The sequence below is a fragment of the Cryptomeria japonica genome, chromosome 1 (assembly GCF_030272615.1).
Source record: "Cryptomeria japonica chromosome 1, Sugi_1.0, whole genome shotgun sequence".
In the NCBI taxonomy this organism is placed as follows: Eukaryota; Viridiplantae; Streptophyta; class Pinopsida; order Cupressales; family Cupressaceae; genus Cryptomeria; species Cryptomeria japonica.
Genome location: NC_081405.1, coordinates 55,482,531 through 55,495,352, shown reverse-complemented (window position 1 = coordinate 55,495,352; position 12,822 = coordinate 55,482,531). Strand labels below are relative to the sequence as shown.

Sequence of the window (12,822 nt, the reverse complement as noted above, 5' to 3'; positions counted from 1 at the left end):
ACTCGCTTTGGGACAAATTCAAGGTTCCATTTTTCTTGTCCCATGTTCATACCAAGAATTTGCTTACCTACACCCAAATCCTTCATAGCAAATGACCTGGCTAATTTCTATTTAAGATCATTTATGTGTTGCATGTTAGACCCAACAACAAGCATGTCATCAGCATAAAGCAACAGGATAATATAACTGCCATTATCTAATCTCTTAAAATATACACAATGATCATAATGACATCTATGATAACCATGTTCAGCCATGAAACTATCAAATTTTAAATACCATTGTCGGGGTGCTTGCTTTAGGCCATACAAACTTTTCTTCAACCTGCACACCAAGTTCTCCTTACCTTTGACCTCATATCCCTATGGTTGCAACATGTAAATTTCCTCCTCCAAATCTCCGTGGAGAAAAGCTATTTTGACATCTAATTGTTCAAGATGTAAATCATCTGTAGCCACAAGACTAAGTACAGTTCTAATTGAAGTCATTTTTACAACCGGAGAAAATATTTCATCATAATCTATACCTTTTTTCTGTGCAAAACCTTTTACCACAAGTCTGGCCTTATATCTTTTCTGACCTCCTTCCTCCTCCTTCAGCCGATAAACCCATTTGTTAGGCAAGGCTCTTTTTTCTGCAGGTAAAGGGACTAAGTTCCAAGTCTTATTTTTCATCAAGGAGTCCATCTCCTCTTTCATGCCTAGCTCCCACTGTTGTTTGACATCCACCTGCATTGCTTCTTCATATTCTTCTAGTTCACTAGAATTAGTTAATAATATAGAATACAAAGAAGGAGAAAATCTTTCAGGGGGTCTACTTGACCTCGTAGAACGTCTAACACTTGCAGGAGTTTGTGGGACATTCTGTTGTTGCTAAGCATTAGGTACCCGTGGCATTTCATTTTCAGGAATCTCATCCAACACCACATATTCTTGCTTGTCCCGTTTATGCTTCTTTTCGTGCATCTGTTCTTTATACATAACCTTCTCATTGAATATAACATCTCTACTTCTAATTATTTTCTTATTTTCAAAATCCCAGAACTGATAGCCATATTCATCTATCCCATATCCAATGAAGGTACATTTATGAGATTTAGCATCAAGCTTGGTTCTGTTTTCTTTACCAACATGGACAAAAGCTTCACAACCAAAGGTTTTCAGAAAAAAATAATTTACCTTTTTACCAATCCATGCCTCCTCTGAAATACCACCATCCAAAGGGGTTGAAGGTCCTCTATTTATCAAATAGACAATAGTATGTACAACATCTGCCCAAAAATGTAAGGGCAATCCAACATGCAATCTCATGTTCCTTGCACGTTCCATGATAGTCCTATTCATTCTCTCTGACACACCATTTTCCTGTGGAGTTCCTAGAACTATCTTTTTCTTTTGAATCCCATTTAAGGAGCAGTAATCTTCAAATGCTTTGCTGCAATACTCACCTCCATTATCCGATCTGAGACACTTCAACTTTTTTCCTGTCTCATTCTCAACCAAAGCTTTCCATTTCTTTAAAGTTTCAAAAATATCTGATTTCTGTTTTAGGAAATATACCCATGTTTTTCTGGTTGAGCATCAATAAAAATAACATAATAATAAGAGCCACCAAGAGATAATACCTGAGCCGGTCCCCATACATCTGAATGCACAAGCTCTAACTTCTCACTCTTCCTCTCTTTCCCAACCTTGAGAAATTTGACTCTTTTTTGTTTGCCATAAACACAGTTTTCACAGAACTCTAAATCAATCTTCTTTAGTCCTAGCAATAGATTTTTGGAGTGAAGGATTTTCATCCCTTTCTCACTCATGTGCCCAAGCCTATGGTGCCACATTATCGAATCTGTTCTTGCAACATCTATTGTTGCTGTCCCTGCAGTAACTTTATCTGTAGCAGCTAAGGTAGAGTAAGTGTTACCAGTACAGAGATATAGTATGCCTACCTTCGCACCTTTAGCTACTACTAATGATCCTTTAGTGACCTTCTAGATACTGTCTGAGAACGTTACTATGCAACCTTCACTACCTAGTTGCCCTGCAGAAATTAATTTTCTTCTTAAATTAGGAACATGTCTTACCTCTTGCAGAAACCAGTCATTTCTATTCTGCAACTTGATATTTATCTTTCCTTTTCCAACAATTTGACAAGGCTCATCATCACCCAAATATACCTGTCCAAAATCACCTTGAACATAATCTAGAAAATATTTTTTATGGGGTGTAGCATGAAATGAAGCCCTAGAATCTATTACCCAGGAATCATTAACATTATCCAAATATAAGATTAAAGCATCTTCTAAAGTATTACTTTCAGTATTAGCATCCTTACTGTCATTTTCATTTTTGTCTCCTTCTTTGTTTTTTTGAGACCAACAGTCTTTCTTTAGATGACCAAGCTTTCTGCAGTACCAGCAAACTTTCTTTCCTCTAGATTGAGAGCGTCCTTTCTTTGACTTCCCTCGTGACTTCTCATTCCAAGGGCCTTTTCCTCTTTCCTTTGATCTTCCTCTGTTCTCCACATTCAAAACACTACTTGATGATGTTGGAGTCTCACCTGTGCTTTTCCTTCGCATTTCCTCGCTTAGGATAACACCAACAATATCATCAAATACCAAAGTATTTTTACCAGAGACAGAGTTACTTACAGCCATAACCAAGCTATTCTGACTTTCTGGCAAAGAACATAAAATCAAGAGAGCCCTAACCTCTTCTGCAGAAGTAATTTTTACCAAAGACAATTGACTGGTAATTGTATTAAATTTATTTAAGTGCTTCGCTACAGATCCTCCCTCACTCATTTTTAAATTAAACAAATGCTTCATAAGAAATACCTTATTCGAAGCCGAGGGTTTCTCATACAACTTAGCCAATGTCGCCATCAAATCTATAGTCGTTTTTGCTTCTGTTATATTGAAAGCTACAAATAGTGCAAGGCACAATTGAATGGATCCCAGTGCCTTTCTATCTAAAAAGTCCCACTCGTCATCTGACATTGTGGTCGCTTTCTTTGCCTTTCCTTCCAATGGCCGCCACAAATCCTTTTGATACAGGTAATCCTCCATCTGCATTTTCCATAACTGATAATTTTGGTCGTTAAACTTTTCGACTTTGAATTTGAAATCCTCCATTACTCCCACTCAAATTTGAGAGTCCTGCCAATTTACAGAAAACCTCGCTCTGATACCAATTGTTAGGTTTTCAAGCAGATTCAAAGCAAATATGAACTAACAATTAGATGCAGATTTAAATACAAAAGATGAAATAAAATAGGACACAGATAACACAAAGATTTAACTTGGTTCACCCAGAATGGGTTACGTCCACCATACACAATCGTCCAATCTTTCTTATTATCCAGCAAAAATAGTACATCAACCTTCCAATGCCTTAAGCATCCCAACCGCTTATAACATGCATTTTTAGGGCAACAAACAAAGTCGGCCTTTTTAGGGTTTTATTACAATGTCGGTTTTCATCAACAAAAAAATGGCAAATTTTTTTTTCTCGGGGGCTGCCGCCCCCAAACCCCTGCAGCGGGCTACACCCACTTTCTCGGACCCCGGCCCCAAACCTCGACAAGGATACATGCTGAGTGTATAGTACTTTGCTGATTAGTCGCCACATATCAACAAAATTTAGGATTGTCATGTGGATAAAATAGATAAGTAGAAAAAAAAATACTATATCAAAGAATTTAACCCCACATGGAAGCATGATGAAAAAGTTTATTTGATATCTACTATTAAGGGAGAGGCTAAAGTTTTTATTGTGCAATTGAGGACTAATTCTCACCATCTGAGATGTGAAACTTGTAGATGAATAGTACCAAAAGAAGATTGAGAAGAAGGGCTTGCACTTTTTGCAGCAAGAGGGTGGAGGAAATTGAATGACATTTCATCAAGGAGTGTGCAAGATATAGAGATATCCATAGCTAGTTCAATTACAACTTAAGGTGGACAATTTGAATGATTCTTTTGAGGAGTCAAGACTTCACAAAATGGTGGGTTTCTTGCTCAAGATTCATAATTGAAGAACTAATATGAGAAAAGGATTTGAATGTGTTAATTTTGTGTCTCTTGATCTCTTACACCATTGGATATCATGGATGTCATTAAAAATCCTACCTTCATTCATTTAAATGCCATACATAACATTTATTTTTATGATTGAAATTTAAAACAAATTAACACACTACTTAATTATGTGGTTTTTTTAGCATCCTATGGTATGTCAAAGTGCCTAAGTTTAGGTATATGTTTATGGAGGCTTGGAACGTGATGACATTGGCTACCATAGAAAAGAAAAAAACCCACTTACTCCATGTTCTCATGGAATTACTGAAGTTCACTTTCTACTTAAATTTAAATAGTTAGAGCGTTCCCATGCAAATTTTAAAATTATGGAAAAAAATAATTAGTGAAGCAACTATTCTTTAGAAAATCAAAATAAGTAATGTATAAAAAATGAGACATATTATCAAATATTTCGCCTTGCTTCACAAATTTCTTTCTCTCATTTTTAATTTTTTCTTTTTATTCTATTTCTCCTTCAATTTTAATTAAATAGATTATTTAATTTTAAGATGACAGCTTAAAAATAAAAATTAAAAAAATATTGATGAAACGTGTACCACCATTTAACCTCCAAACATCAAAGGAGTGATGTTTTGGTACAGGGAGTCATGTCTTGGAGCACAGTTGGAATTTATCCGATGACAAAGGCAACGAATAGGCTTCGCTTAAGCATTAAGGGCTCTGAAAAGGTTACAATTTATTTCTTTCTACATCTATACAATACAATGACTTCATTGCCCTTCGAACATTCACCAACCCTGATAAACAAATAAGAAATCAAAATAGAAGAGAACAGCATAATATGACAATGGTCGCTAGGCATCAGTGAAATAAATATGCTGGATTTCAATCAGGCCACAATTTAAAAGGGAAAAATGGTTCTTAAAAATACAGCTGAATGTAAATTATCTACTGTGTGGCACCTCTTAAGGGCTCTTCCATGCAAACCCAGAGGACATCCATTAGCCTCAATGGCTTTTACAGGGCTAAAAACATTGGCAGCTCCATGGACTCAATCAATAGCATCTCTGCATTATCGTTTACCTAACACCCATCATCGTTTCACTAATATTCATTTATCTACATTTTCAACTAATGCCGCAATCCAGCCGTTCGGAGTGGGTAACCTCTGTAAAACTCAGAAGGGAGAAAGCAGCGTGGCAGTCTTGTCTGATTTGGATGAGGTGTGCAGGATAATATCCGAAAATTCGGATGCAGGTAAGGACATGGAGTCTGCCCTAGAAAAATACGGTGTTCAGGTGTCCACAGAACTAGTTGACAAAATTCTGGAGAGGTTCCGGTTTCAGGAAAAGGTTGCTTTTAGGTTTTTCACATGGGCCAGTCAACAAAATGGCTACAGGCATGAATCCCATACGTTCAATGAGATGATCGATATACTTTCTAGTACTAAGTTCAAGTCGAAGCAGTTTGCTATTATTTGCGACTTGTTGAAACTTATGAAAAGAAGCAGTAATTCTAGGTTACCCATTGAGGCATTTGCCAAGGTACTGAGGGATTATACAGAAAAACATCTTATAACTCTGAGAAAATTTGCAAATAAGAAGAAAGGAAAGATCAAGGCCAACCCTGAAGTCAATGCATTGAACATGCTTCTGGATGCGCTTTGCAAGTGCTATTTAGTTTCTGAGGCCCAAGCTTTGTTTGATAAGTTAAGGATTAAATTTAAACCAGACGACAAGACTTATTCTGTTCTTTTCTTCGGATGGTGCACTGTTAGAAAACCGTATAAGGCTATGGAGATTTTGAATGAAATGATTGCTGTGGGTCATGATCCTGATAATTTCACTTACAATACTTTGCTTGATGCATTATGTAAGGATGGACATGTGGGAGAGGCCTTGAAATTTTTTAATTTTATGAAAGCAAAAGGGTGCGCCCAGTCTGTACCTACTGCAAAGACTTACAGCATCCTGATTGTTGCATTTAGCCAGTTAGGAAGAATAGAGGAAGCCTTGGGACTTCTTAGTGAGATGAGAGATAGTAGATGCCTTCCCGATGTCCCGACGTACACTGAAATAATTAAAGGATTTTGCAGTGCAGGAAAACTTGAGGAAGCCTTTAAGCTTTTGGATGAAATGAGAGACAAAGGGTATCCTCCGGACATTGTTACTTACAATTGCTTTATGAAAGTGCTGTGCAACCTTAAAATTGTAAATGAGGCCCTTAGACTTTTTGATAGAATAACAGATGTAGGTTGCCTGCCAAGTATTCACACGTACAACACGTTGATAAAGATGTTCTGTGAGATGGGTCAACTGCATATGGCCTTCGACTTATTCCATGACATGAATAAACCAGGGGTTTGTTCACCAGATGCATTCACGTACTGTACTTTGATCAAAGGGCTCCTTGAAAATGGCGAAATAGAAGAGGCCTGCTCATGTTTGAAGGACGCTGTACGGAATAATTTGAGACTCCCATACCATGCCTATGATAACTTCTTGATGGAGCTTTCAAAAGCCGGTGACCTACGAAGGATCCAGTGGCTTTCAGGTTACATGAGACATTTTTATTATCATAGACAATCCAGGCGCTTTCATAAGGCTCAGAGATGGAGGAAAGGAGGGGACAATAGATGACCATTTATGGCCACTTTAAAAAGTATCATGAAAGAATATCAATGTTTGTCCATCCATTTTTCCTTTTCCTGCCAGGCTGCCAGCAATTTCAGGTGAAAGTACAACTCTATCTTGAGAACATAGATATCTTGTTTTGTAAACTACATTGTTCCAGTGTCTCAAAATCAGTGGTGATTTTCTTTTGTTTTTTAAATGCTTCAAGTAACATGTCTCCGAGGGGCAGTACCACACAACATTGATATTTTTTTGCTTAAATGCCAAGTCTAAGGGTGATCTATTCTACCAAAGTTGGGAGGGTGGACAAGTGCAAGCAGGCAGACCTTGACTGACTATAATACTTGCGAGGTAGTGTGAAATACGGTGAGCTGCTATGCCTGTGATTAGTAGTGATTGTATTAACTGCATACGATATTATACTAATATACTATGGTCTCTTATGGGTGGTGGACCATTTTTCATTGTTCTTGTTGAAATAATTCTCATACTTGATCCATTGATTTAGAGAATTTCCATAAAACCCTTTTTTTTTTTTATTGATTCTTTGTGCCTAATGGGTACTTAAATGCTATGCAATCCTATAGCTGTCTTCAAAATGGCAGCAACCAAGACATCAAGCTCGTAGGATTTTAATTATGTAACAATATATACTATTTCCTAACTCCAAAGAAATGAAAACTCAATGGTGAAATCTCTCTATGAATTCCTAGTAGTTGAATTATACAACCTATGTCAGCTCCGTAATTTAACGTGTCCCCTTACTTGTAGGAACACTTTAGTAATATGCATCATATTCATTCCCACAAGACATTGTTGCTATTGCCCATAATATAGCCGGTTTTGCCTTGTGTTCAAGAATGAAGTTAATATATGTTGTATGACTGATATGTAGATCATAGAAGCAGGAGATCCTGTGTTCATGGACCAGTTTTGCCTTGTGTTCTAGAATCAAGTTAATATATGTTGTATGACTGATATGTAGGCCATAGAAGCAGTAGATCCTGTGTTCATGGGCCGGTTTTGCCTTGTGTTCTAGAATCAAGTTAATATTATGTTGTATGACTGATATGTAGGCCATAGAAGCAGGAGATCCTGTGTTAATGGGCCCTCATGACACATCCAATGCTTTTTGTCAGTGAGACACGAGTTCAAAAGGCAATACTGTATTAATGCATTTTGATGTGAAATATTAGATGGCTTACCAGAGTTAATTGCAGACACAATAAAATTATAAAAGTAATCTTGTTAAAACGTCATCTTGTGCATCCCATCTAATCTGTTCACTGGAAATCAGAGGAAAGGAAGACCGGTTTTATATTTTTATTTAGTTAGACAATCTCAATATTGTCTTAATCCATCTGCTATTGATTTCCCTTCCAATCTATATCCAAGCTCTATATTATCTACATAAAGGTTTTAACACCTAAACTGGACCTTTGGTGGTTGTAGCATTACATTCAAAGTTGCATGGACTGGGATATGGATACAGATACGGATACGACCATTTTTGAAGACCCTCAATATGGTATGGCTGGATATGGCATTCATAAAAAACACATACACATATATTTAACACAATTTTTTAAGTTATTAGAGGAGATTTTCATTACTTTAAAAGCAATATAGACACAATAATTTCTACATAAATAATTATAAGTTGATTTAACAATTTACAATATGCAAAAAATAGTAGAGTTGCATTGGAAGATGACCCCAAAAAAGGGTCACTGAAATAGAAAAACATTTCATTTCTCTTTCTCATTTGGTGTAGGTTTTGTTTATGCCGAAAAATTAAAAAAATTGCATGATTGAAGTTTTTTTTATATTAAGTTTAGGAAGATTTATGTCAAATTCTGAAAAAATCAAATCACACAGTATTTCGCATGGTTGGAAAATCAAGGTTGTTTGGGCTTGGTATCCGATGTGCATCCACACTGTATCAGACATGGGGATACATGCGCCTGGGGAGGGGCAGAGGTGTATTCGGCTACTCTGATTACATTGGGCATGGTATCTGATGTGCATCCACACTGTATCAGATATGGGGATACATGCACCTGGGGAGGGGCAGAGGTGTATCTGGCTACTCCGACTACATTTCCTTTAAAAAATTGGCAGCCAAAAAGAATCAGTTTTCTTGATTGTAGTTTTGTGGATAGCCATGCTGTTGCAGTCATGAAAGTTGGTCTTTGTGTTTTGTAGTATTCATCAATGACTGTATCATTATATATATATGTTTATGTTGGACCTAATTTATCTGAAGCTTTGACCATGTTGGTAATGTAGGTTGTCCAAATCTGATTCTGATATCTCTGAATCACGCCCCTAAAATGGTCTCCTAAACCTGATAAGAATAGGCAGCTTTGATAATGATGTGCTAGGGAATCAAAGACTAAAGCTCTTCTGCCGAAACACACCCTACTGACTTGGGGAAGCCTGTATGTCTCTCGAAACCAGGGTTACTCAAGGGTTTCAAGCCTCAAGCCAAGAAATTGCAGCAGCAATAGAGAAAAGTATAATCACATAATAGTTGCTCCAAGAGAATCCTAACATGTTATATAATGACTCCCAAAAGAATGATCTAATCTCAGCCATAGATTCATTGCAAGCCCAATCCAACACTCAAGATAAAACCCTAAAAAATGAACCAACAGGCTCCTTATTTTCCAATGCTCCCTTTGTCCCTTTTTGCACACGTGTAATAAAAATCACTTGAAGTACATGTCTCTTAAGTCATTACACTCAAAAGGGGAAATAACAAGTCTTTAGGCTAAGAGTCACTCAACTTGCATAAAAAGATGTGCCCACAACTTAAGAATAGAATAGAGAGCAAGCCAAAGACTCTAACACTTACCAAATGATGCTCTAAGTCCTCTTCCTCTTGGGTAACACAAGGACAGGACAGCCAATGCATAGTTAAGCCTCATGGCTTGAGTTGGGGACACTACAATATGTGCCAGTTGTTATCAACTTCCCTAGCGCCCCATTTGGGTCAAATCTGGGTGTGTACAGCCCTTGGCTGACTGCAAATGATGGTGTAGACAAGTGACTGCGACAAATTATCTGCAAACCCTAACCTCAATGTATGGCGGATTAAGATTCTCTTCAAGATAAGCAATCCTATTCTAGAGTTGCTGTACTTGATTTCTATCATAATATCACCTCAAGCTAACCTCAAATTGCCATGATTTGGACCTGCAGATGTGCAGCTGATTTTTCCTCTAGATTTGCCTAGATCAGTCCTCAAACTACCACAAATAATTCCCAAAGTGTAGTTGCTTGATTCATAAAATGCTACACCAAATGTTTCTGCCAAATTTGCCCAGATCAGTCCTCAAACCACCACAAATAATTCCCAAAGTGTAGTTGCGTGATTCATAAAATGCTGCACCAAATGTTTCTGCCAAATTTGCCTAAAACTGCCTTGAAGCTGCTATTAAACCTCAGAAACTGAGCTGCATCCTTACCAAATTCACCCCACAGTTAACCCTAAATGGATGTTGAAATCAGCGCCAAGATCTCGAATCAATTTGCTGGCAAACACCAAATTGCTTGACCTGAAATTGATAATTTTCCAATTTAGTCCACATGCAATCCTTGACATGAAACTGTCAATGCAAGAGGTAAGGGTTTTCGTCCTAACCTCAGACAGTTCTCAAATACCTCATCCGAATAGGACCCAAAGGATCTAGTTTGAGTGCCCAAATTGAAATTGTTTTATTTTATATTTATTTCATTTAATATCAGTGTTAACAAACACTATTTTTAATTAATAATAATAAAAAGTCAATGGTGGGAGAAAGGGGACATGACAGATACACATTATTTCTGTCTTGAATTGGTTTGCACATATTCAGTTTTGTCTGCCAGATGATTTCCTTTTTGCTCTTATGCACGTTCCCATAAAAGACAAGGAAGGAAATAGAAAAGAAACTATTCTTTTATAGTCTATTGTTGGAAAAACTTGTAACTAACTTAGCAGTGATGTTATTATTTTATGATATTTACTGTGAGTTTTTTGCTAAGGTGGAGAAATATGAAACCTTGTATTTGATTTTGAGCATCTGTAAATATATGCTTTTTTCTTTTGAAGAATAAATTTACCATTTATATTTAATCACACTATTAATTCTCTAGTGCTTCTGATGCACTGTTAGGTTTCTATTTAAGGCTAGTTATTGGTTTTATAATCCATGGTTCTATGAACTTTTATGTTTTTAAAGGTGTGTAGGCATTCTGAAATGAGCTCCAGTTTCTATAATTTTTTATCTCCTTGCTGGAAAGTACCTAGAAACAGCCTGGAAATGTTTTTAAGGCATTTTTTGCTTTTGGAAGCAGTTCAGAAGCATCTCAAAATGTTTCAAGTGGGGATTTACAGAGCTCTAGTGTTTTAAATATTTCTAAGTGCCAATGGGAGCCACTGGGAGTTTTAAGTAACCATACCAGGAGATATTGGATAAGGGTACAGGAACAGTTTATAGAGATTGTATTTTGAAAAAGCATATGGGAGTAATGAACAAGGATACAGCTATATTACATATAATTATAGTAAGTGGGAGGTATAAGGGTACAGGGATTGGGCCATTGTTCCTGTATCCGAGTTTCCTAACGAGTATTCTGGGAATCCAATGTAAGAAGACCTAGGTTGATCCAAACGTGTATTTGTTTAGCTTTCGGTTGTGGAATGCATAGTTAGGTTTCAGTTAAGTAGTCCATTTTGGTACAAACTGATAAATGTACTGATGTGGCATTTATGTGATTAGCTGATAGGCTTTTCCCTAAGCCCCTAAAATGCTGAAATTGGTTTCATGTTTGAAAAGTTGGGTCTCTTTGGGAAACTTGTCAGAAAAGTTGTCTTGCAGAGGCAAAAAAACCCATAGGATTTGGAGCATTTGATTGGTAGGTGGCAGTTTTGAATTCCTTTGCTGTTCTTTCCACAAAATTCTTAGAAATCGCTTTCAGATGTTTAATCTTTTGCATGAATTTATTCTGGACCTGAAAATGACATAAAATTTCAGGTAGCATTCATTGTATTTTTCTTCAGGTGAATGATAATGCCAGCATCATCTTCAAGTTTTAGCATTTGAATTGTAATTAGAGTTAGTGTATAAAGGAGTTAAAACTGACAGAGTGTAATGTCCCCTACTGAGAGGCTGCCACTTCCCAATGATTAACATACATCACTATGCATTTAAATCAGATTAAATTAAGAAACAATTAATAATTCCTTCTCTCCTAATCATCAACCCTGAGGAGGATGGGGAATTACTTATCATAGGGTGCGGAAACCAATCTACAAGTAGGCTCCCTCAAGGCTTCAGGACCCCGTCCATATCCCATCTTGGGATTCACCTACCTTGTGAGGAATTACTCCGCCTCTCCCTAACAAAACCAACCTAACCTCTTAAGGGGCAATAGCAAGTGATTAAGGACTGGGTTAGGAGTGTGTTAACTTCAAATGAAATTAAGCATAACTAGCATATAAATCTGATTTCTTTATTATTAACAATTATAAACCTTATTAACATTATTTCTATTATATGTTATGAATAAATGAAATAGCTTATATTGCAGGCCATATATCCGCCCCTTATTCCGAAAAGCATATATATATAATATTTCTGTAATTAAGCATTTAGTTTATAGGCAAGATTCAGTATACCAATCTGCTGCCCACAACGTCTGCCCATAATATAATAATCTGCCAAAAATGCAATAATCTCCTCCATCGATGCCTTCCTTTTTTGTGCTGATCTGCTATATGTATATTCCTCAAATCGGTAATGGAGGGTTGTGTCCTGTCCATGGTCCACGACCCTCCCAAAAGTGGTATCTCTTAATAACCGTCCCTTGCCCCTTCACTAATAAATCCCTGTTGTTAATCTTATTGAGTTCATTGACTAAGTGTTATCGCTCCATGTCAATAATTTATAACACATGTTAATATTAGCACAATTTGATGCTCTTTTTATCATACAAATCTCTAATGTGTGCCTTACTTATTGGTGTATTGTTGTCTTGTATAAAGATTGCTGTATGTACACAAATTTATGCTTCGATCTCTGTTTTTATGAAGATAACCACTGGTTGATAAATATTAAGATGCTGACATGGGCGATTAGTAATTGTATGAGTCATACAAAGTGCTGT

At 36.7% G+C, this 12,822-nt stretch overlaps 1 protein-coding gene across 3 annotated transcripts; it reads left to right on the top strand.

Annotated features, from left to right (window-relative positions):
• The first annotated feature begins 4,686 nt into the window (after window positions 1-4,686).
• LOC131033088 (pentatricopeptide repeat-containing protein At1g73400, mitochondrial) lies at window positions 4,687-9,014 on the top strand. Of its 3 annotated transcripts, none has more exons than XM_057964221.2 (3): window positions 4,687-7,035; window positions 8,122-8,197; window positions 8,573-9,014. In XM_057964221.2, exon 1 carries the CDS (start codon window positions 4,951-4,953, stop codon window positions 6,673-6,675), a length of 1,725 nt encoding a protein of 574 aa, XP_057820204.2. In that variant the 5' UTR covers window positions 4,687-4,950; the 3' UTR covers window positions 6,676-7,035; window positions 8,122-8,197; window positions 8,573-9,014. The 3 variants fall into 3 exon arrangements, with proteins under 3 accessions (XP_057820204.2, XP_059077454.1, XP_057820205.2); XM_059221471.1 differs by having other exon boundaries at window positions 8,548-9,014; XM_057964222.2 differs by lacking the exons at window positions 8,122-8,197; window positions 8,573-9,014 and having other exon boundaries at window positions 4,687-6,767; window positions 6,938-7,133.
• The last annotated feature ends 3,808 nt before the right edge of the window (window positions 9,015-12,822 follow it).